Genomic DNA, 20530 nt, shown 5'->3' with positions numbered 1-20530 from the left:
ATCGAATAATGTAACATTGAGCTCATTGTCTTTATAAATAAAAGACGGGGTTTATTCTATATAAATTCCTCTCTCTTTTTTTTTTCTTTTGATAAATTACTTTTTTTTTATCATGACAATAATAGCAGCCAACAACACTCTTAATCAATCAAAAGAAATGCAATTCATGGATATAGAAAGCGTTCATTTGTCTTATGATGATCATGAAGAAGAAAATATTAGCAGCAGCAGTAACAGTAGTATATACAGTGATACATGTGCTTGTAAACAAAATAAAATATTGACTGGTGCCGCTGACTGTGCTTCTTGTCACCAGCCTATACCTTCTCTCATTCACTTACACCATGATCTCGAGATTCAACGTACCAAAGCACTCAACTTGCGATCTCAACTAGAAGAGAAACAAGCTCAAGCCGAAAAGCATGCTCAAGAGAGACAACACCTGCAAGCAACATTAGACGATGATAAAAAAAAGCTCGATAAAACAATGACAAACATTGAATCGCTTACCCAAGATATCGATATTGTCAAGTCCAAGCATAAAGGAGAGATAGAGCACACCATTGCCATTGAGCAATCAAAAAAATGCGTGGAAATTGAGTTGCACGAGTTAACACAAAAGTTGTTTGAAGAAGCGAACCATCTTGTCTTGGCCGAAAAGCAGCGTAAAATGGAGATTCAGGCAGAGCATGATTATGTTAGGTCTCAACTGGAACAATCGGAGAGTGAACTCATGACAGTCCAAGCCGAGTTAAACGTGTTACGGGAGCAAATGAAGAGCACAAATGAGACTCCCATAAGCACGCATGAAAACTACATTTTAAGGGCTCAATTAGATATGGCATACTTGCTACAACAACAACAAGAACAACCTGTAGAAATAAGCGAGCTGTACCATGACCCGCTCTTGTTGAACGAATTTGAGCAATTCATAGTCACAATGAAGACAACACCGCTCTCTAAGCTCGCCAGCCTGCCATTTATGAAGCAGTGCCTCAAATCAGATATCGAGCCCTGTTTAAGGTTTGGCCCTTCACCGAAAATCACAACTAAGAAAATATCAGACGCAATCCTTGTCAAGAGTTGCTTTTTAGAATCATGTCCACCAGGATTTGTGGAAAAGAAACTCAACCAGCCAACAGAAAAGGTGCGGACAAGTCTATGGGACCGATTTTCTTCATCTAGCAATACAACAAATATGTTGCAGGCGACATGTTTGTATTGTCAAGCATGTGGTAGAGTGATTTACGACAAGCAAAACAGTCAAGAAGAAGGAGAAGTCACGATTTGGCGATTCCGTATTTCCTATTTTGATGAATGGGCTCTGATTGATAGATACTGTCATGACCGTATTGTTTCTGTCATGGAATTTTATACGTTCCTGAGACGATTGAAAGTAGGTGTTTATAAAGAATTTGATATGCCATTTCTCTATAAAGAATTCTATAAACTTCAATTGCAAATGATGCTTAGCAGGTAAGTTACACATATCCCAATTTTTATTTATAATCATTACTCTTTATAGGATGGGAGCATTACCAACAATATTAGGCGAGTTTGGACTTGACCCAAACAGAATTGGAATGGCTTTTACGGAACTAATAACAAAGTAGATTTGAATCTCAATTTCATGATACGACATTTAAGAATTTTCTTCATTTTTTAAGAAGATAAAAAGAAAAGCAAAGGAGTTCCAACTTCTTTTACTAGTGACCATATATTTGTACATAGCATACATTAAAGCATATTTTATTTATTTCTCACGCTTTTTGACATTTGTACCATAGTGTGATACGAAATCCCAACCAATCGTAACTTGGTCTGTCAAAAAAAAAATCATTTAAATGAGTTTGAATGACATAAAATTTTTTTTCTTTGCTATAAATTATGACAGCTAGTGCACTGACTAGTTCTTGTTTTTTCTCTTTTTCTTTTTCTCTTTTTCTATTCAAGATTCAGTTCCTAAATTCAAAAGATCTTTCTTGTTTTTCGAGTTTTAATTTTGGTTAGATGTCAAGCAAGGAACTTGAGCAGCAAGATACTATGGTGTATCGCACGCAATCTAATTTGACAGAAACCTTAGAGTCTCATTCTGATGTCAAGGGACAAAACGAAAAAGCTACTTCAACTGCTATTGATATGCCTTCCACTATTAGTGAACAAGGCTCTAGCACAATTGATGAAGAAGAAATAATCAAAAAAGATACCTGGCTAAGTCTATTTTACAAGAGACACAGACCTTGGTTTCAGTAAGTCGAATTTGTTAATAATCACTCTGGTTTAATGCTTTCTTTTTAGTGCTGCTTACTTTCTCATTGCTACTGGATTCTTGGCAGCAGCTTATGCTCTTCAAGTACCTAAAGGCTATAATCAAGAAAACCTAATTCTTGGTCTGATCTATGCTTTTCTTGCACTCAAACTTGCTACTAAATATATACCTACTTCTTTTATAAGTACATCATGGCTATACTGCGTTGAAAAAGTATCTCAGCCTCTCAAACGTGCTCCTGAACGCATCCGAACTATTGCCTATGGTTTCTTTGTCTTGGCTGTGGTGGTGGTTACTGTCTTTTCTTTGCCCGAAAAACCTGAATCCATGCGTGTTCAACGCGTTGTTGCACTGTTTGGTATGCTCGTTTTTTTCGCCTGTCTCTACATTACGTCCAATAACCGCAAACTTATCAATTGGAACACTGTACTTACTGGTATCTTGATGCAATTCATTTTGGCCTTGTTTGTCTTTCGTTGTACCGTGGGTCATGATATCTTTCAATGGGCTTCTACATTTGCTCAAGGTTACCTTGAAAAAGCCACTAATGGTACTTCCTTTGTCTTTGGTACTGCTACTGCTGAATCAGGCGTGTTTGCTGTCACTGTGTTTCCTTCTCTTATCTTCTTTGCTGCTACCGTACAAGTCTTGTATTATTTTGGTGCACTCCAATGGCTTTTGAAGAAATGTGCAGTATTTTTCATGTCCTTGCTTCAAGTATCTGGTGCTGAATCTATTGTCGCTGTTGCTTCTCCCTTTTTGGGTCAAGGTGAAAACGCCTTGTTGATCAAGCCTTTCTTGCCTTATTTGACCAACTCTGAAATGCATCAAGTCATGGCTTCTGGTTTTGCTACTATTTCCGGTTCTGTCTTGTATGGTTATATTGCCATGGGCGTATCAGGTCAAGCACTTTTAACTTCCTGTATTATGTCTATTCCCTGTTCATTGGCTGTTTCCAAAATGCGCATGCCTGAAGATGATGTACCTATCACTGCTCAAGAAGTACGCGTGCCTCCAAGTGACGAAAAGCCAGCCAATGTGCTCCATGCTGCAGGTTCTGGTGCTGCCACTGGTATGAACATTGCTTTGTTAATGTGTGCCAATTTGATCTCCTTATTGGCTCTTTTGTATGCTGTTAATGCAGGTTTGACCTGGCTTGGTAATTTCTTGACGATCGAAAACCTGACTATCCAATTGATTACGGGTTATATCTTTGTACCTGTTGCATGGTTAATTGGTGTTGATAGCAAGGATGTTGTTATTGTAGGTCAACTGCTTGCCACTAAGATCTGGGCCAATGAATTTGTTGCCTATCAAAGTCTTTCTACGGATTACAAGGATGTTCTTTCTGATCGTTCTCATTTGATTACGACATATGCACTTTGTGGCTTTGCCAATTTAGGAAGTATTGGTATGCAAATCGGTGTCTTGAGTACGATGGCACCTAAACGTAATGCTGATATTGCTCGGTTAGCTATTTCTGCCATGATATGTGGTGCTTTTAGTACATGGATCTCAGCTGCTATTGCTGGTATGCTTATTTAAACTTTTTTTTTGTATATAGATTTTCAAAATAAAATTTTAGTACTACTACTACTACTACTACTACTCTTGTATCACAGATCGAGTACTTGGTAGTACAATCCGTGTTCTTTAATATTTATATGAATAATTCTTTATTTTTTTTTTATTACAAGGATTGTGTCGGAAATGTAAAATCGAACGAAACATAGAACCGACGTCATTTATAGTTCAATTGTCACACCCTGGTAAGAGCCAATCCTTTTTGAACTTGTTTTTTATTCTCTCTTTTCTCTCTTTTAACACACATTATTGGTTAATAATAAATGGCAGATACAACACAACCACAGCAACACCATTTACTTCATCCTCATGAAATCTATGCAACCAATCAATCTGGTTACGCAAATGAGCTGCATCAACAGCAACAACAACAACAGCAACAACAACAATCACCTATAGATCCAATTCGCCCTCATCCACTATATCAACAGCAACAACAACCAATATCACAAGCGCCTTATGCATTGGTAAATAAATAAATAAATAGAAATATCTATTTGATAGCTTATATTCTATATAATAGCAACATATGCCTCATTCACCACCTAGTATGCATCCTCCACCTCCTCCTTCCATTGCTTATCGGACAATCGAACAGTCTGTTCACACAATCCCACCCGCAGCCAATGATCCTACAGCTGGACAAGTAGAAGAACCTCTCTATGTGAATGCTAAGCAGTACCATCGTATTTTGAAACGAAGAGCAGCAAGAGCCAAATTGGAAGAACTCAACAAAATGTCAAGAGCAAGAAAACCTTATCTACACGAAAGTCGACACAAACATGCTATGCGTAGACCTCGAGGACCCGGAGGTCGTTTTTTGAGTAAGTTTTGTTGATAAAGAGAATTGGTTTTGACTTTGATTAGCTGCAAAAGAAGTGGAAGAATTGGAGCGAACAGGAAAACTGCCTACACAATCATCAAATGATGGTAAGAAATAATTATGATATTTTGTCTAAATCTTTTTTAGTTTAATCGTCTGTGCGTACATACAAACAATAATAATAAAATGCTTACATAATAGTACATGGAATTGGGTTACCAAGTTGAACAACGTCTCCTTTTTAAACACGTAGTATAAATAAATAAATATATATATATAAAATTCATGTGAGATTCTTTATCTTTTTTTTTTCTTTTTTTTAAATGACAAAGAACGAAAATAACCATAAACTACCTCATCTCACTATACAGTGGTAAGTAGTCATGAGCTTCATGGTGTTTATACTAAAGACCAACTATCAGGTTTCATGCTATTGACTGTCCTGTTGTAGACCCTATTGCTATCAGAAAAGCAAAAAGAGAAAAATCGATACCCAACTTGACAAAACCCAATACTGCTGCAGACATAGTACGAAAAAGCACACCTAAAAATTGGATTCCCTTTTCAAAACGAGATAATGCTGCTTTAGAAAAAGCATACCAAGTAAGCATACCGTGAGTGTATGCCTGGACTTATGCACTGTTTTTCTTTTAAATAGACCAATCAATCAAGCATCATACCTGTGAATGAAGACTATTTATTTGAGGTGGATATTGCAAAACGAGAAATTAGTCCTGTGTACTGGGAAGGACCTGTATTTGAAGTCAGAAGAGCAACTTGGTTTATGCAGACAGATAGTTTGGCGAAATGGACACCTTGTGAAGAATCCCTGTCTAGTCAGATTGAACAAGGCTATTTGTAAATACAGACTGTTGTATCTAAACAAGACATATACTGATCATTGATCTAGGAAACGTCGTCCTTATGCAAGACCTGCAAAGACAGACATCGAAAAGGAATTGAGCCAAGAAACAAATAAGGTCACTTCTAATGATACCATACAAAAAGACTTTACTCAAGAACAACAGCAAGAGAAAGTGGATTCATATATAAATGAGAAGACAAAATATGTGGAAGAAAGAGAGAATTTATCAGGACCTTATTCGGGTCGATATGTTGTCTATACAAGTCCAGTACAAGCATGGTTATTAGAGTAAGACTCTGTAATTAACAAAACTTGGTACTCATTACTTATCAACAGAGATACGCCCGGCGCAAAAATCGCAAAGAGTTTTTTTACTGCAATTACCAACCATCAAAATCTAGGTGGTATCAATTTATTGCGTGGTTATCAAGAAGTAAAAAAAGAAAAAGTCAAGAAAGAGGACGAAGAAGGCAATGCAGCTGAAGCAGGTCAAGAAAAGCCAAAAGAAGAAAAAGAGTCTATTAAATCAAGAGATATATCCTCTGAAAAACAGAAAGAGATAGACCATGAAATAACAAAGCAACAAGCAGAAGATTATGATAATGAAGAAAGCGAAGAAGAATTAAGAGATATAGATCAAGTTGTCTTTGTTATTCATGGGTGAGTTATATCGATTAGTGTGCTCTTGTTACTCAACTAATTCATACTAGCATAGGACAACAAATGTCAGAACGTATGGGACAAAACTTTGTTCATGGTAAATATCTTTTTCTTTTGAATAGAACTAAACAAGATTCACTTAGATGTCAATGTCTTGAGAAAGACAATCAAATCAACATGGCCAATAGCAGTTTCAGGCACTAGTGCTTTAGATCGACCTAATGGTATCCAAGTACTACCGATCCTCTGGAGAAAAAGTATTATTTTTGGGACAGACGAGGCAGATAAAGACAATGCATGTGAATCTGATTTAGGCACAGTATCTGATAGTGATGACGGATGTCCTACCATTGATGAAATTACGCTGGAAGGCGCGCCGAATATCCGTACACTTGTATCAGACGTCTTTCTTGATAGTAAGTCTTGACTAAACTACAACGCATACTGATAGTTTTGCTAGTTCCATTATATATGACCAGTAAATACCATGAATTGATGATGCAGGTTGTAACAAAGGAAATTAACCGAGTCTACCATCTGTTTATTGAAAGAAATCCTCAGTTTTTAAAGAACAACGGTCAAGTTACTATTTTAGCTCATTCACTTGGGGTAGGTTACATAAGACGACAAGACAGTTTTATCTTATAGCTTATAAGTCATTACTTGCATTTGATATATTGAGTTGCCAACCGTTTGCACAAAAACAAAAACCAAATACATGGGCCAACTTTTCATTCTTGTCCTCAGAGAGTAGCACCAACAATACCAAAGTACCTAGCTTATCTTTTTCTGTAAAGAATTTTTTTGCCGTGGGTTCACCTTTAGGTATGATTCTGCTTTTAAGAAGTAACAAGATTGTATCCAGAAAAACCCTTGATCGATCTCCACCCAACAACGACAACAAAACTCTTGTTACCTTTGTCTATCCTGCTGCTGATAATATTTATAACATTTTTCATAAATCAGATCCAGTAGCTTATCGGTTAGAACCTCTTGTAGCTCGTCACTATGGCTCTCAACTAAAGCCTATGCCAATTCCTTATATTAAAGGCGGACTTAAGCGTATGCTGGATGCAAGTTTCCATGTAGGCAATGATTTGGCCAATCGAGCAGGAGCCATGTTTGAATCATTTAAATCGGGATTCACGAGCAGTCTGATTATGCGTGGACTGGGGTTTTCTAACATGGTAGCTATGGAAGGCAGTGCTCAACAAGAAACATCATCTGATTTATCAAACATCGTATCAAAAGAAGCAGCCAAAAGTGCAGTAAAGCTACAACTTCTAAATCCTCATTATGGTCGCCTTGATTTCTGTTTACAAGAAGGATTACTTGAAAATGCTTATTTGAGTGCCTTAAGTGTTCACATGTCTTATTGGCAGGTAAGTCTAATATCCAAAATAGCTTTCCATGTTGATGTATATATATATATAGGATGTAGATGTAGCTGGATTTTTGATTCGAGAAATTTATAGGACTGAATAACAATCAAATAAAAAGCAATAGCTGATACATTTATTTATTGTGACCGAGTAAATGTAGTAGAAAGGAATTTTAAAGCGTTATCAAGGTCGCTTTCGTTATTCAAGAATTTGGATTGAGCAATATACATATCTGGGCGTACTACAAGAAGAACACTAGGAGGGTTTGGTGTAGCAAAATAAGACGAGATCAAAGGATACAGACCAATAACATTGGTTACTGAAATAGACGAATCCATTCTTTCCTCACTGAAAAACGAGTTTTTTGCCTCTTCCTGTTCTTCTTCCATGTCCACAAAAGAAGGAAACTGACCTGCTCGAAGCACATGCCATACTGATTGGATCACCAGACGTTTGACAGGATATTTGCGAGTTTTTTTCCAGAACTTTTCCATTAGATCCATGTTGGGCGTTTGGTTAGGAAGACAAGTACCAATAAAGATCACAGAATATGTCTGTACAAAAGTAACCAAGTCTCGAAGCGTATATCTTTGAATCAGCCCTGGCTTTTGATGGCGTGGTATAATACTCTTTCTTAAACGACCACAGTCAGGTACAAATTCACCAACACTTGTTAGGCCTTTGTCCGAAGTATCCATAATGTCACTTGTCTTGGGATCAATGGTCAAATTTAACTAAAACTTATAAGTTACTCTATTCAGCATGTCATTTCCTTTTACCTGCATCAAGTTCTTAAAAGCATAATGTCTTACTTGAGGAACCATCAAGACGACTGTCATAAAAGAAGCACGAAGAACTTGGGACAAATAACCTCCAGACGTACCAGTTTGTGTAGCATCGCCAGTCTTTTTGATGGTAGCTTTAATGATAGGTTCTCTCTAAAGCAGAAAAAAAAATGAGATTAAGGCTCAAAATTACGCTGTCTCTTACCTCATCATTATAAGAATTCAAAAGCTTCTCTGGGTCTGCTGCAACTCCTTTTAAGACATCTGACATTTTCCAAGCAAGATTGAATGCTAATAAATTCACAAGTAAATATACCATACTTCTATTTTTAAACTACTTACCATCTTGTATACCCATATTCATACCCTGTCCACCTGCTGGAGAATGACAGTGTGCAGCATCTGAAACGTATTAGCATGCGATCAACAAGCGATTGCTTACATACCTCCAACCAAAAATGCTCTTCTTCTTCGAAGTCCGTTTGCCATTCTCTCATTGATCTTAAAATAAGAAGACCAAACCAACTTACTCGCTTCAAACTTCATCGGAGCAGTCATCTTGTCCATCCAAGACTGAACAAATTCCAGAGAAGGAGTTTCTTGTTCTTTCTTGTCACGCAAGCCATGAGTAACCTCTGAAATACCTTCTTGGCGCTCATAAGCTTCAAGGTTACCAAATACCCGAAAGATAGGATTTTCATCTGTATCCGAAGGGTGATTGATACGTCCCATACCAAACATACCTAATGACGGTCATTAACTTATTGACATGATCAAAGACTTACTGTAATCATTAGTAAACAAATTGAACTTATTGTTTACTTCATGAATTTGATCTCCTTTTAAGACCAAATCTGCCAACGCAAATTTTGTTTGAATTGTTGTACCTTCATAAGTCCAATCTGGATCTCCTTTTCGAACTCTTGAGTGACTGCCATCTGCGCCCACAATATACTTTGCCTCAATCATGTGCTCTTGTTTAGTGTAAATATCACGCACAGTAGCCACTACCTTGTCCTCTTCTTGGACATAAGACACAAGCTCAGTATTCCAATGGACATCACATTCAGTGTCTTCTTTGATCCGGTTAGCTAAGAATTCTTCTGTCTTGCTTTGTATCATCAGTGTAACTTGAGAAAAAGGAGATTCACCGCAGGCTTCCATTTGGGCAATCTAATTAAATCAATATATATACATACATACATATATATACGGCTACTTACAGGTGCACCGTGTCGAAACATGCGTGTACCACTAAAGGCATAGGCCTCTGAAAGAAAACCGGAAGCCAAACCTTGACTTTCAAGGATCTCCAAAGTACGAGAAGTAGTTAAAAGAGCACGGCTTTGATCTGTGGGACCTGACTTTGGATCCACACAATAGACGGTATGACCACGTTGAGCCATCAAATAGGTAAAGAACAAACCAGTAGGACCTGCGCCACTTACAAAAATATCAACTTTGTTATTGGACATTGAGAATAGTAATAATAATAATAATAATGAAAAAAAGAGGAAGTTTCGAGTTTCAATATCTATATATATAGATGCATAAATCAATCGCGGAAAAATTAAATCGCCTTACTTGACGAATTTAACCGATGACTCAAATTATTACGGCGGGGATTCCGTCAAATAACGTGCCTTCAGGCTTAGACTGCGTTGACGAAAAACTTGGCCTGAACCGATAACCAATTGAATAGTGGTTTTTATAGGAATGGCCAATTACTCAAGCCTTTAAATTAATCGTCTTGCTTCTAATATTGTCCCTTTTACTACTAAGATTCTCGCGGACGTGCAGCTGCATTTATTCTATTTTTGTTTTGTTTAAAATGTCTACTAGCTTTGACTTGTCTAACTCGATCAGATCAGGAACAGATCGCATCTCCAAAGAAGTGACAAGAGACCTTGTTGTAACAAATATTGTTACAAAAGCTTTTTTAAACATATAAGATAAACACCTTCCTGACTCGATTGATTTACTAAATGGCAAGCATTCTGATGTTTTGGTACCCAAAATCGATAGACTCTGATCTCTCGCCTATTATTATAGAATTTCAGTAAGACGTCAACAAGAAGTTTATAACACGAGCGGTTGGGTATTATCTTCAGGCATAAAAAAGATTTAAAGTCGAGCTGATTCTCTTGGTTATATGTATCAAGTCGCTTTGCGTTCCAAGCTTATTCTTGCAGTGTTTAATGTGCTAGAAGTTGGTTTTAGATTAAAAGGCCGGCTGTACAATACTTCATTATTAAATACAAAATTCTCGAACTTTATGTTTTCCAAAAGAGTAAGACAGTTTGAAAATGGTAGTTTTAAGCCCAAGGGCACATTATATTAAAGTATCTATAGAAATCTAAACTTGGCAAAGCTTGTTTTCGTCAAGCATAGCAATGGAAGCGCCCAAGCACCATCCAGTTTCTGCTCCACGAATCTTCTTGGCTGTACGGACCAAACGATCATTTGGAATATCATAACCATATTTAAGCAAATTATGAATATAAGTCAAGTCAAGACAATAACTAGGTGTGTCTTGTAATAATTGGATTGCTTTGGGCACATGTTGGAAGGGCTTTGTTTCTCCTCGACAGACACGCTCAGTCAGTTCGCCTAATTCACGAACTGAAAATTCCGAAGGCATACCCAAGGGTTGAGTCAAGTCATAAAAGAAAGAAAACACATAGAGATCTCTGTCTTTAAAGGTGTCGGTGATTGGAGGTTGGTAGATACCATCAAAGGCACAGGGAGCCAGTTCACATAACTTATCCTTATTAAACACTTTTTCAACAATACCACGACAAGCTGCATGACCTGCACCTGTGCCTACCAATTGGATTTGAGTTCCATTTTTTAATTCTATGTCTTCTTGATAATCTAAAGGAAGACAAGGATGGTAGACTTTGCCAGCAATAGATGCAACAGATGCCCACGTGTCAATCATGGCTGCTTTAATTTGTTTGCGAGCTTCTTTTAAGCCATAACCTAAATAGGAGTGCTGATAGAGATTGTGCGTAATGTTTTGGTAATCTAGTTGGTATTTGTGTTCACCTTCGGACATACTTTCGGTAGGTACATCAAACATAGGCTCGAACACAATTTGTGTGGAAGCACCACCCAAATCGAAAATAGCTGCTGATTGTCCCAACTGAGTCTTTTTCAATTTGCCCAATAAATAATTGACGGTAATCCATGCATAAACACCTTCAGTATGGTAAATATTTACATTTCTGTTTTAAGATATGTTACCTTCATCTTTGCCGTCCATCACTTCTACACCATGTTCACCCGCAATTGGGAATGGATATGTCTCTAAATATTTACGGACAGCATTAAGAATGCGATCACTTTTTTCTTGGCCTAGTAATCTTAAACCTGCCGTGGCCTTTACAGCAATAGGTGTACATCCTTGCTTCTCTTTAGGCACACTCTTGACTGCAATGTCCATTAATTCCTTGAGAGATTCAGCAGCAGCTTGAGGATTATTTGGATAAGAAGACAAACCAGGTTCTAACATATGAAATACTTCATCTTCTAATTCTGGATCTCCATTACACTTTTTGAATCGATAGACATGAACACGGGAACCTGATGAACCAGCATCAATCATCACAGCATATTCAGTTGCAGGTTTTCCATCTTGTGTGGCTGAACATTCAATTTTGCTGATTTGATTTAAAGAAGGTACTACATTTTGATCTAAATTCTATAATTAGCAAAATTTCATTTTTTGGCTGAAGAATGATGTTACTTGCCTTTAGTATTTGGTGTAGGGGAATAGTTAATAGGTGGATAGACAAGTAGTAAAAGAGCAATAAACATAGTGATAGCAGCAGCACACTTCCAAAACAGACTCTTTCTGGTCTTGATAGAGGTCATCATGGTTGTGGCCTTTTTTTTTTTTTTTTCAAGTAAGAACAAAAGGAAAAGAAATGATTAAGAAAGGAGATAGAAATAGATATTTATACGCTAAAATTAAAACGCAGTTCGAGAAGGGATATATATATAGCTGCGTGCATCATTGTTTACAGTGCATATCATACTTGATGCCATATTTGACATAACCAAATTATAGTATGTAATAATATCTGCTCGACATGTATTAATGCTTGATCGATAGTCCATAAAATAATTACTCTTGTCTTTCTGTCGATAAAAGGTAAGTCCTTGACTGCCTGTTTTTGGCCTACATCCACTCAGTATGACAGTGTGTCTGCATAATGATTCTCTATTGACAAGAACTGTAAAGCTGCTGGTATTTTTTCTCTTTTTATGAGAGATGATGATATTTTGTACAAATAGAAAATATAAAAGAATCAGAAAACATACAAAGCTTTTTGAAGCATCACTTTAAATACCTAGAAACTATGTTTACTAACATTTATAGTACCTTTGGAATTGATTTGGACAAAAAAAAAGCGACTGTAAGTTTTGGCCAAAAATCACTAATCCAAAGGGTATTACTCATGAAAAAAACTCGTTTGAAAACTTCAAATCTTCTTTTTGACGCTACATAGCAAAAAATAAAGCTATTGACAAGCTTAAATACTCGAAATGTGCGTCAAAAGCTTTAGTTTTTGGTTAGTGTGTTTGATTACCAATTGTACCATGAAAATAATGAGATGTGAATGAAAAACCACATAAATATTTCTGTCTATTTACACAATATTTTAGCATCAAAGTCTATGTGTCCTTTATATCAACAGGTTTAGAAAGCAACTATCTACCGCTTTTTGTCACTACACTAAAGCCAGACAACCGCGTCTTTATGTAGTTTTCAGCAAAAGCTCGATTTTTCATGTGGCTAGATGAATTGAAATTGCTCTATTTCAATCTCCACACCCAGCCATCCTGTATGTCCTATGTCCATTCACTCCCACATTTACATCACAAAGTGTCTTTATTTCTGTTTTCCTATGTTTTTTGGTACTCAAAATAGCATAATATACTTTTCATAAGTTTATTGCTTACAGGTTTTATATTACATAAATCAAAAATGCTCAAAACGCAGCTTAAACATACCATTCTTTGATGCGCTATTACTCGACAACCAGACAACTAAAATGACCTCTTTTTTCATTTAAAACATGTTCTTTCGAGTCCAGAAATCGGACGGTACCATTAGTTTAATGATTGTGTAAAGCTCATTTTTTGACCTATGGAGGATTCACGAGAGGTTCGTGAAGATGAAAAAAAAGTTCATGGGAAAATTTTTGGAATGTCAAATTGACCCCGGTGTGGGTCTAATCCAACTGAAATGAGATAAGGCCATCTCTAGATACTTCTCATGAAAAGAAAGTGAGTTTACCAAGATGAAAAGGGTGACTTAATTTGCGCATTAGCTTTAAATATGTACTCAAAATGTATTGTACACTGTAATCAGTACAAAAGAGGCCCTTTTAGTAGATACTGCTTAATAAACTGGCAATTATTCTTGTACTATTCGATACATAAAATATAACTGAGCAAGATACACTATAGTACTTGGCTCTTTTAATGTTAGAAACAACAATTTTGGACATGATAAACAATGAATGTCATGCAAAAGGAGGATTTGGTGTATCAAATACCAATTCTTCTTATTTTATGTCAATGGTAAGAACGAAGACTCATACTACATGGCACACAATTCGTTTCAAAAGATTGATGGATCACTTACGAAAAAGTAGTTTAAAATAACATTCATTGTAAGTGTTAGCCTTCTAAAAGTAGTCTTGGCGTTTTTAAGCCTTTGTTAAGCATTTCATGATAACATACAATATAATAAAAAGCTGCGATATCTTAATAAATCAGGAGTTAAAGGAAATCAAAGAGTTTTCAGCTTATCTGTTATACAATTCTTTTTGATTTCGAAAAAAAAGATATCCAATGTTTTTTCTGCGTGACTATATATTTTAAAAAGTAACAATTTTTTTTTTCTTTTTGATTTTCAATACTTACACTGTTTGAAGGAAGATGGAAGAGCCTAGTGATGTGAATATGTCTGACGCACCAAATGGAGAGGAAGCTCCTTTCGGTTTGTCAAAAGACGAATGGAAGTTTTATCAATTTGTTCGCAGTTCTTTAAAGGTAAAAAAAAATAAAATAAAAATAAAAACAACACATTATTTGGCATAGAAAACTAACAGAATATATACAGGGCGTCAAGTTCACCGACCGTCCTGAAGATATGGACGTTCAAGCAGCTTATTTAGCTATGAATGCATTATTAAAGAAGGTAGATAATACAACAACATAGTTCGTTCTAAAAATCAATGATCAGAATGCTTTAGAAGTGATCCAATTAAATGGTGAAAATATGCTAAAAGCAATCGACCTTCGAGACGCAGAAAAGTAATACCTTAGTCTACCATGAGTTTTGATTTAACATGTCTTATAGAGCAAGCAAGCTGACTGACGATGCACGAATTGTGTATAATACCATTCGAGCTGCAGGAAATAATGGTATTTGGACCAAAGATTTGAAAAAGAAAACCAATTTGCATACCATTGTCTTGAATCGTACATTAAAATCTTTGGAACAAAAGCAGGAAATCAAAGCTGTCAAACATGTTAAATATCCTACTCGAAAAATCTATATGCTGTATAATTTAACTCCTTCCAGTGAAGTTACTGGTGGTGCCTGGTATACAGATCAAGAATTAGATATAGACTTCATTGATAGTTTGAAGGCTGCTTGTTTGAAATATATTACTTCAAGAGTAAGTTGATTATCATACTGAAAATAGTTATAACATGTACATGTAGAGTTTCCCTCGTATTGAAGGTATCAATGATGCTGTCTTTGGTGCTGATCATGAGCATTATCCAACTGCTACTGAAGTCAGACGCTTTATTACAGAATCTCGCATCTCATCCATTGATTTATCTGTGAAAGACATTACGAGTTTATTGGATGTGTTAGTGTACGATGGTGTTGTGGAAAAAAAGCTTCCTTTTATGGCAGGCATGGAAGATTTCAGTGACGATGAAGATGAAGGCGAAGACACATCTGTTCAATGGTCTTATAAAGCCATTAGAAAGGTTGCTAGTCGTTTACCGACTGAAGCATTGACAGAAACGCCTTGTGGTAAATGTCCTGTTTTTAGCTTTTGTGTGGAAGATGGTCCAATCAATCCTTTGAACTGTGAATATTTCAAAACATGGTTAGATTGGTAAAAAAAAAAAAAAAAAAAAAAAAAAAAAAAAAAAAAAAATAGACACAAAGAAAGAGAGAGTGACAATGTAAATAGTTAGAAAATAAATAAATAAAAGTGCATTACACAAAGTAAGTTTATTCTATCCAATCTCTTGTTGCTGCTTTAAATACATGTTGACCCATAAGACGTGTTACAACTTCACCCATGGCTTCATGCTCTACTACGACCTCTGTAGACCCAGCAGCGTAAGTATGCCAAAATACTTGATTTTCGGCACTTTGTTGTTCTGCAACAGATGCAGGAGTTTGCTTGCATAATTCTTCATATGTCTGCTTCCATCCTGATGTTTGCTTTTGCTGTAACATGCGTCGAGCCATTTCAGCCGAAGGTAACGAACAAGGCAATGATGTTTTTGTTCTTAAGGCACAAGCAAGTGTAAACAAATACAGGTGAATAGCAGACGCCATTTCTTTTCGATAAGCATTTACAGGATTCATAATGGCTTTACGTACACTTTCTGTGATAAAAGATTGAGCCTTTAGAATATGTTCAATCCAATAAAGAATGTTGCGCTCATGCTCCAAAATTAAACCATATTCTTTAATAGGAAAGGAACCTTTTGTCAAGCGAGGTTCATCGCCAGAAAGAACCAGCATTTCTTGCACTACATGTATCTGCCTTGCTAACGTCTTTTGGTTTGCTTCACATTCTTCAAGTGTGGAAAGATAACGATAGGATTTGACATTCGATTGACATACAAGAGAAGCGACACGGGAGTACTGAATACCAGTGGCAATCAGTAAGTCAGCCAGACTAGTACGAAGTTGCTTCCTAGCCCATACTGGCCAAACAAGTTGATTCACAAGCATCACGACAATAATGGCAAAGATAGCAGTGATTGTACGCTTCCAAACAGGATCAAAGATGGATTCATTCATGGCATTCGTATAACCAGTGGAGGTAATGACAGCAAGTGTCAGGATAGAAATAAATCCAATACGAGGATAAGGCGATCCTAAGAACAAGTACCACATGGGGATTTGCAAAATAAGGACCATAACAGCCAATACATAAGGGTTTTGATTTCGATGAGCTGCCAACAAACAAATATAGCCGGATACGCCACCTATAATGGTAGCTATCACACGATAAAAGCATTGCCATACAGTAGATCCTACTGTATAATTGATGACGACCATGGCTGATAACAGTGCCCATTGACCGTGGTTTTGATTGTATAAAACGTTAACGCCGGGAATAGGTAAAAATGCCATCAATGAAAGAAGCGAGGTAGTAACCATGAACTTAAAAGCATAACGTGTGGGACTGTACTGAAGCCATTTGTTAAACTGATACAGTTTCTTTTTCCAAATATGTTTTCCCTGGGCATGTTGTAAAGGCTTAACTTCAGGCTCTATAAACTGTTGATCATCACTTGTGTCTTGGATATGTGATGCAATTTGGCTTGCTTTTCTTGTCAGAGTCAAATTAATTTGTTCCTCTTCCTCCCCTTCTTCTTGGGTTTTTTCGCCATCCATAAAGTGAGAGAGACCATCAGTAGAATCATGTTGAGAATGACCAGTTGTGTTTGCACGATGTGTTTCTCTTAGTTCCATTTCTCGACTATCAAGAATGGCTCTTTCTGACAAGGTTTGACCGCCCTTTTGATTAGATTCTCTACTAAGCCATCTTTCCCAATGAACACGAGAAAAATGAATTCGATTGATCCACCATTTGCCTTGATTACTATGTGAAATCAGTTCTTTTGTTCGGTCTTGCAGTACAATCAATTCCTTGCCAAATTCCACAAGTGTATAAATGACAGTATAGACCAAGAAATGGTCTTCTGTAGGTGATATATCAGTGCGGTCATACTCTTGTTTCAACAAGATTTCAGTCTGTTTAAATTCTTGTAAGGCGCTTGATAAATCAACTGGTCTTGTGTGATTTGTTGTCTTTTGAGCTTTTTCTTTCTGGACTGTAATAGCCTTGTTTTGAACAAGTTCTTGTTCGATCTGATGGAGGGCGTCAATACATACGGATATAAATCGCTTTACAGAAGGCTGAATGCATGACTGAAGTCGATCAATATCTTTGTATTCTCTTCCATGCAACAATGTGTCTCCTGATAAAACGCTTGCATGAAGCATATGGTCATGATATAAAGCCGCTGTTGTAGGCAATACAGTTTGTGGTATACGTTGTGTCTTGCTGGCTGAAGAAACTGCTGTTGAGAATGCTACATCGTACATTTCGTGCTCGTCCTCTTTACTCATAGACGGTTTGCTTAAATTCTGCAAGTGTGCCTTCACTTTCTTTTCCAACATGATACGTACTTCGCGCTTGATCGATAAGGAAAACCCAAGCAAGTTGTGAGAAAGTTGCACAATCGATGCTGCTAAAGGCTTGTAATGTTCGGGCGCATAATAAGATACAACAATTTCGTATTTAGCATCTTTCTTTGCTTCTTTCATACTAGCAATATCTTTTTGTAACTTGTTGTTTAGGTTTTGAAGCTTTGTGCTTGCTGAAATATCACCAGTGATCACGTTTGATTCATCGTTCTTTAATAAGTCTTGATGCACAAAAGAAAGCACTTGCTTAATTGATTCTATAGAATTGCCAAGCGAGCGTCTAAGATATACAATGAGTCTTGAGAAAACTTTATCAAATATAAATATTTACTCTGCTGCCTTTGCTGCTGTTTCAGGCCAGATCAATAAATTACAAAGCAATGCAATCGCTCCACCAATCAATACTGGATAAACAGTATTGACAACATTCAATACATTGTATTCTGTGCTATAAATATCTCTTGTCAACACAAAAAAGGGTAACGTAAAGCCTTGAAGGGCAGGAATAAAGAGTCTTGGATATTTCAGTCTGTAATAGGCTGTTAGAAAAACGCACAAAGCAAAACTGATAGCACCAATCACACCAGCACCATTACTGTACAGAGATGGATGTGTGATAAGTGCTCTATTATAAAGTGTACATAGGTACGAAATGATACCAGTGAAGATAGCAGGAGGCACCATCATCACAACATTCAACACCATCATTATAATTTGGTTTCCTGCTGTTCCACTCGCATGAAAGAACAATGTGCCCAGCGGCACAAGGTAAGGTGGATTACCTGCTGCTCGGTTGACAGCTGGGATTAATATTAAAATAGTAGCAATTTCATATGCAACCACACATTTAAAAATCTTTTTCCAAAGCTCTTTTTTGTCTTGTAAAAGACACAGTGGCGATTTCATTTTAAAGAAGAAGAAAAAAGGGTTTTATTGTTTCTTAAAAAAAAGAGCGGGGAATTTAACCAGAAGAGCGCGGCTTGAGCCGATGTTGTTTTATGCTGATACGGTTAAATAATTCAAGCAGAAACTAAACCTTCTTTCCCCCTTTAAAGTACCTGTATCACACTTGTCAAAATAAGCAATGCTTTGCTCAAAGCGGTTACCACTAAGCCATTCAAGATTAATATATACCTGGAACCTGTTGCTGTATAAAAATAGATGCATATGGTACAATATGATTTTATTCTTGGTTATTAGCAACAAATGTAACTACGCCCTTAGGTCCAATTTGAGCATAGTAAGATGGGCGACCATCAATAGACTTTTGAGCATAGCCGGGATGTTTTTTCTTTGTGACATTGAATCTGTCAACTGGTTCAGGTGGACCAGGAGGGAAGATATCATTTGATTGCTCAAATAGCTGTGAAGCAGAATCATTAACAGCAGCCAAGGCATTCATTCTATCACATTAGTGTTGTTTTGTGTTCCTTGTCACTTACAATCTGGATTTTTCAAGACGAGGTTCAACACGAGAAGCCAAATAAAAGTCGCCAGGACCCTTAAGCTTAACGAAATCCTATCAACATGTAAATAAATCGTTATGAAATGCATTCACATACAGGAGCACCAAGGATCAAGTTGCGTAAGGTTCTTGAGAGACTATCTAAATACTGTAATTTAGGTTGAAGAGAAGGACTATCGACAATGTTTCTAAAGACTTCATACTGTCTAAGTTTGGATCTTGGTGAAGGGACAACAGGTTTTACAGAGTGAAGTCGGGTAGGGTTCAATCGCTTATCCCACATAACTAAACTACGTGGATTTGCTTGATATTCTTCACCAGCAGCAAGTGCGATACGATAGATACCACCATAATGACTGATAGCCAATGTTCCTGGACCACTCACAGTATGAATCAACTTATTGGCTAAACCCTACTCATATCAGCGCAATGTCACGAGGTTCATGACTTACTGCTTCATCCTTATTAATGCCCAGATCAAATGTCACTTTTTCTGTCTTGGCTAAAAAGGCATCACGTCGCAAAATGTACTTTGCACTGTTCTTCAATTGAATTGTTGTGATTTCTCCAATACGCTGAGGAGCTAATAAAATATCGCCTGCTGCATTTTTGGTATAATACTATACTATGTTATGACTCAAGTTCCTGTAGGTCATAGCTTACTTTTTGATAAAACATGGCATCTCCTACAAGTTTTCTACCAATTGATTTTACAGTGCTTTTGTCAAGAGATAACTTGGAAACTACTTTAGTGGATGCACCCAAAGCAGAACCAGTTGCAGCTGTAATTTCTGCTTCGGGCGGTAACTATCAACAGATCTAATAAGCACATTTGCTTAATCAAATAGAGTATACCTTGACCAATAATGCGGACCCTATGCTAGAATTAATAGACATATACAAATATGTGTAGATATTTACCAACGCCAGAAGAAACAACTTCAAAAATAGGCTCTTTTTCATTTGCCATATCAACGTCTATATACGCTTCGGTTAACAAGGTTGTTAAGTTTGTTCCTTTAGTTACCATTGCCAACTTGGGAAATAGTGCTTGTAGGGCCGTTGACAGTGTGTTGAAAGGATCTCAACGAACGATCAATAGTCTCCACAGTTTCCTGCTTGTGCTGCTGGTTAAAAGCAAGACCAACATAGGTACGTTGCGACGGTTTTAGGGTAGTCAAAACACGTCTGTACATTGTATTGAGTG

The 20530-nt window shown here is 36.8% G+C and overlaps 10 protein-coding genes across 10 annotated transcripts; 6 read left to right on the top strand and 4 right to left on the bottom strand.

Moving 5' to 3' along the window:
- The first annotated feature begins 89 nt into the window (after positions 1-89).
- On the top strand, positions 90-1808 carry B0P05DRAFT_536182 (uncharacterized protein). The gene is made up of 2 exons (XM_051577535.1): positions 90-1476; positions 1526-1808. The coding sequence occupies exons 1-2, from the start codon at positions 113-115 to the stop codon at positions 1611-1613; spliced, it is 1452 nt and encodes a 483-aa protein (XP_051436381.1). The 5' UTR covers positions 90-112; the 3' UTR covers positions 1614-1808.
- Positions 1809-2043: 235 nt separating this feature from the next.
- Positions 2044-3814, top strand: B0P05DRAFT_578547 (Na+ dependent nucleoside transporter C-terminus-domain-containing protein; the record flags this gene model as incomplete). The annotated part of the gene is made up of 2 exons (XM_051581865.1): positions 2044-2249; positions 2299-3814. 2 exons carry the CDS (start codon positions 2044-2046, stop codon positions 3812-3814), a joined length of 1722 nt encoding a protein of 573 aa, XP_051436380.1.
- Positions 3815-4060: 246 nt separating this feature from the next.
- On the top strand, positions 4061-5193 carry B0P05DRAFT_44669 (CCAAT-binding transcription factor (CBF-B/NF-YA) subunit B-domain-containing protein). The gene is made up of 5 exons (XM_051573817.1): positions 4061-4320; positions 4377-4677; positions 4721-4783; positions 4878-5049; positions 5128-5193. The coding sequence occupies exons 1-4, from the start codon at positions 4117-4119 to the stop codon at positions 4901-4903; spliced, it is 594 nt and encodes a 197-aa protein (XP_051436379.1). The 5' UTR covers positions 4061-4116; the 3' UTR covers positions 4904-5049; positions 5128-5193.
- On the top strand, positions 5100-5833 carry B0P05DRAFT_467302 (uncharacterized protein; the record flags this gene model as incomplete). The annotated part of the gene is made up of 3 exons (XM_051574373.1): positions 5100-5279; positions 5335-5534; positions 5587-5833. Coding segments are annotated over 3 exons (627 nt in total), but the record flags the coding sequence as incomplete, so codon positions are not given.
- A 431-nt stretch (positions 5834-6264) lies between these two features.
- B0P05DRAFT_578545 (DDHD domain-containing protein) lies at positions 6265-7686 on the top strand (the record flags this gene model as incomplete). Its single annotated transcript, XM_051581864.1, has 5 exons — positions 6265-6298; positions 6345-6617; positions 6662-6810; positions 6858-7583; positions 7636-7686. 5 exons carry the CDS (start codon positions 6265-6267, stop codon positions 7684-7686), a joined length of 1233 nt encoding a protein of 410 aa, XP_051436377.1.
- Positions 7687-7691: 5 nt separating this feature from the next.
- B0P05DRAFT_536172 (FAD binding domain-containing protein) lies at positions 7692-9879 on the bottom strand. The gene is made up of 7 exons (XM_051577534.1): positions 9592-9879; positions 9154-9541; positions 8815-9111; positions 8711-8770; positions 8574-8659; positions 8363-8521; positions 7692-8317 (listed from the first exon to the last, which is right to left on the bottom strand). The coding sequence occupies exons 1-7, from the start codon at positions 9841-9843 to the stop codon at positions 7721-7723; spliced, it is 1839 nt and encodes a 612-aa protein (XP_051436376.1). The 5' UTR covers positions 9844-9879; the 3' UTR covers positions 7692-7720.
- Positions 9880-10724: 845 nt separating this feature from the next.
- Positions 10725-11975, bottom strand: B0P05DRAFT_467342 (nucleoside phosphatase GDA1/CD39; the record flags this gene model as incomplete). Its single annotated transcript, XM_051574377.1, has 2 exons — positions 10725-11569; positions 11615-11975. The coding sequence occupies 2 exons, from the start codon at positions 11973-11975 to the stop codon at positions 10725-10727; spliced, it is 1206 nt and encodes a 401-aa protein (XP_051436375.1).
- Positions 11976-14320: 2345 nt separating this feature from the next.
- On the top strand, positions 14321-15523 carry B0P05DRAFT_570496 (RNA polymerase Rpc34; the record flags this gene model as incomplete). Its single annotated transcript, XM_051581315.1, has 5 exons — positions 14321-14434; positions 14505-14582; positions 14604-14698; positions 14745-15066; positions 15113-15523. The coding sequence occupies 5 exons, from the start codon at positions 14321-14323 to the stop codon at positions 15521-15523; spliced, it is 1020 nt and encodes a 339-aa protein (XP_051436374.1).
- Positions 15524-15538: 15 nt separating this feature from the next.
- On the bottom strand, positions 15539-18774 carry B0P05DRAFT_536164 (aluminum activated malate transporter-domain-containing protein). The gene is made up of 2 exons (XM_051577533.1): positions 18190-18774; positions 15539-18138 (listed from the first exon to the last, which is right to left on the bottom strand). Exons 1-2 carry the CDS (start codon positions 18564-18566, stop codon positions 15639-15641), a joined length of 2877 nt encoding a protein of 958 aa, XP_051436373.1. The 5' UTR covers positions 18567-18774; the 3' UTR covers positions 15539-15638.
- An 11-nt stretch (positions 18775-18785) lies between these two features.
- B0P05DRAFT_536154 (mitochondrial biogenesis AIM24-domain-containing protein) lies at positions 18786-20530 on the bottom strand. Its single transcript, XM_051577532.1, has 8 exons — positions 20351-20530; positions 20245-20301; positions 20179-20198; positions 19987-20130; positions 19776-19943; positions 19421-19735; positions 19301-19377; positions 18786-19261 (listed from the first exon to the last, which is right to left on the bottom strand). The coding sequence occupies exons 1-8, from the start codon at positions 20517-20519 to the stop codon at positions 19042-19044; spliced, it is 1170 nt and encodes a 389-aa protein (XP_051436372.1). The 5' UTR covers positions 20520-20530; the 3' UTR covers positions 18786-19041.

This window comes from Gilbertella persicaria, assembly GCF_025201335.1.
Source record: "Gilbertella persicaria strain CBS 190.32 chromosome Unknown B0P05scaffold_13, whole genome shotgun sequence".
Taxonomy (NCBI): Eukaryota; Fungi; Mucoromycota; class Mucoromycetes; order Mucorales; family Choanephoraceae; genus Gilbertella; species Gilbertella persicaria.
This window is presented reverse-complemented; position numbering and strand designations above follow the sequence as displayed.

Excerpts from the sequence above, each read along its gene's own strand:
- B0P05DRAFT_536172 (XM_051577534.1), bottom strand. The coding sequence starts at position 9,843 with ATGTCCAATAACAAAGTTGATATTTTTGTAAGTGGCGCAGGTCCTACT. Across the intron at positions 8,522-8,573 it reads TGAATTCTTATAATGATGAG|AGAGAACCTATCATTAAAGC; the intron begins GTAAGAGACAGC and ends TTTCTGCTTTAG. Across the intron at positions 8,318-8,362 it reads CTTTTAAGAACTTGATGCAG|TTAAATTTGACCATTGATCC; the intron begins GTAAAAGGAAAT and ends TATAAGTTTTAG.
- B0P05DRAFT_536164 (XM_051577533.1), bottom strand. The coding sequence starts at position 18,566 with ATGATGGTGTTGAATGTTGTGATGATGGTGCCTCCTGCTATCTTCACT. Across the intron at positions 18,139-18,189 it reads ACAGCAGCAAAGGCAGCAGA|ACGCTCGCTTGGCAATTCTA; the intron begins GTAAATATTTAT and ends TGTATATCTTAG.
- B0P05DRAFT_44669 (XM_051573817.1), top strand. The coding sequence starts at position 4,117 with ATGGCAGATACAACACAACCACAGCAACACCATTTACTTCATCCTCAT. Across the intron at positions 4,321-4,376 it reads CACAAGCGCCTTATGCATTG|CAACATATGCCTCATTCACC; the intron begins GTAAATAAATAA and ends TCTATATAATAG. Across the intron at positions 4,678-4,720 it reads ACCCGGAGGTCGTTTTTTGA|CTGCAAAAGAAGTGGAAGAA; the intron begins GTAAGTTTTGTT and ends GACTTTGATTAG.
- B0P05DRAFT_536154 (XM_051577532.1), bottom strand. The coding sequence starts at position 20,519 with ATGTACAGACGTGTTTTGACTACCCTAAAACCGTCGCAACGTACCTAT. Across the intron at positions 20,302-20,350 it reads TATTTCCCAAGTTGGCAATG|ACGTTGATATGGCAAATGAA; the intron begins GTAACTAAAGGA and ends AAGCGTATATAG. Across the intron at positions 20,131-20,178 it reads GGTCCGCATTATTGGTCAAG|TTACCGCCCGAAGCAGAAAT; the intron begins GTATACTCTATT and ends ATCTGTTGATAG.
- B0P05DRAFT_536182 (XM_051577535.1), top strand. The coding sequence starts at position 113 with ATGACAATAATAGCAGCCAACAACACTCTTAATCAATCAAAAGAAATG. Across the intron at positions 1,477-1,525 it reads TTGCAAATGATGCTTAGCAG|GATGGGAGCATTACCAACAA; the intron begins GTAAGTTACACA and ends TACTCTTTATAG.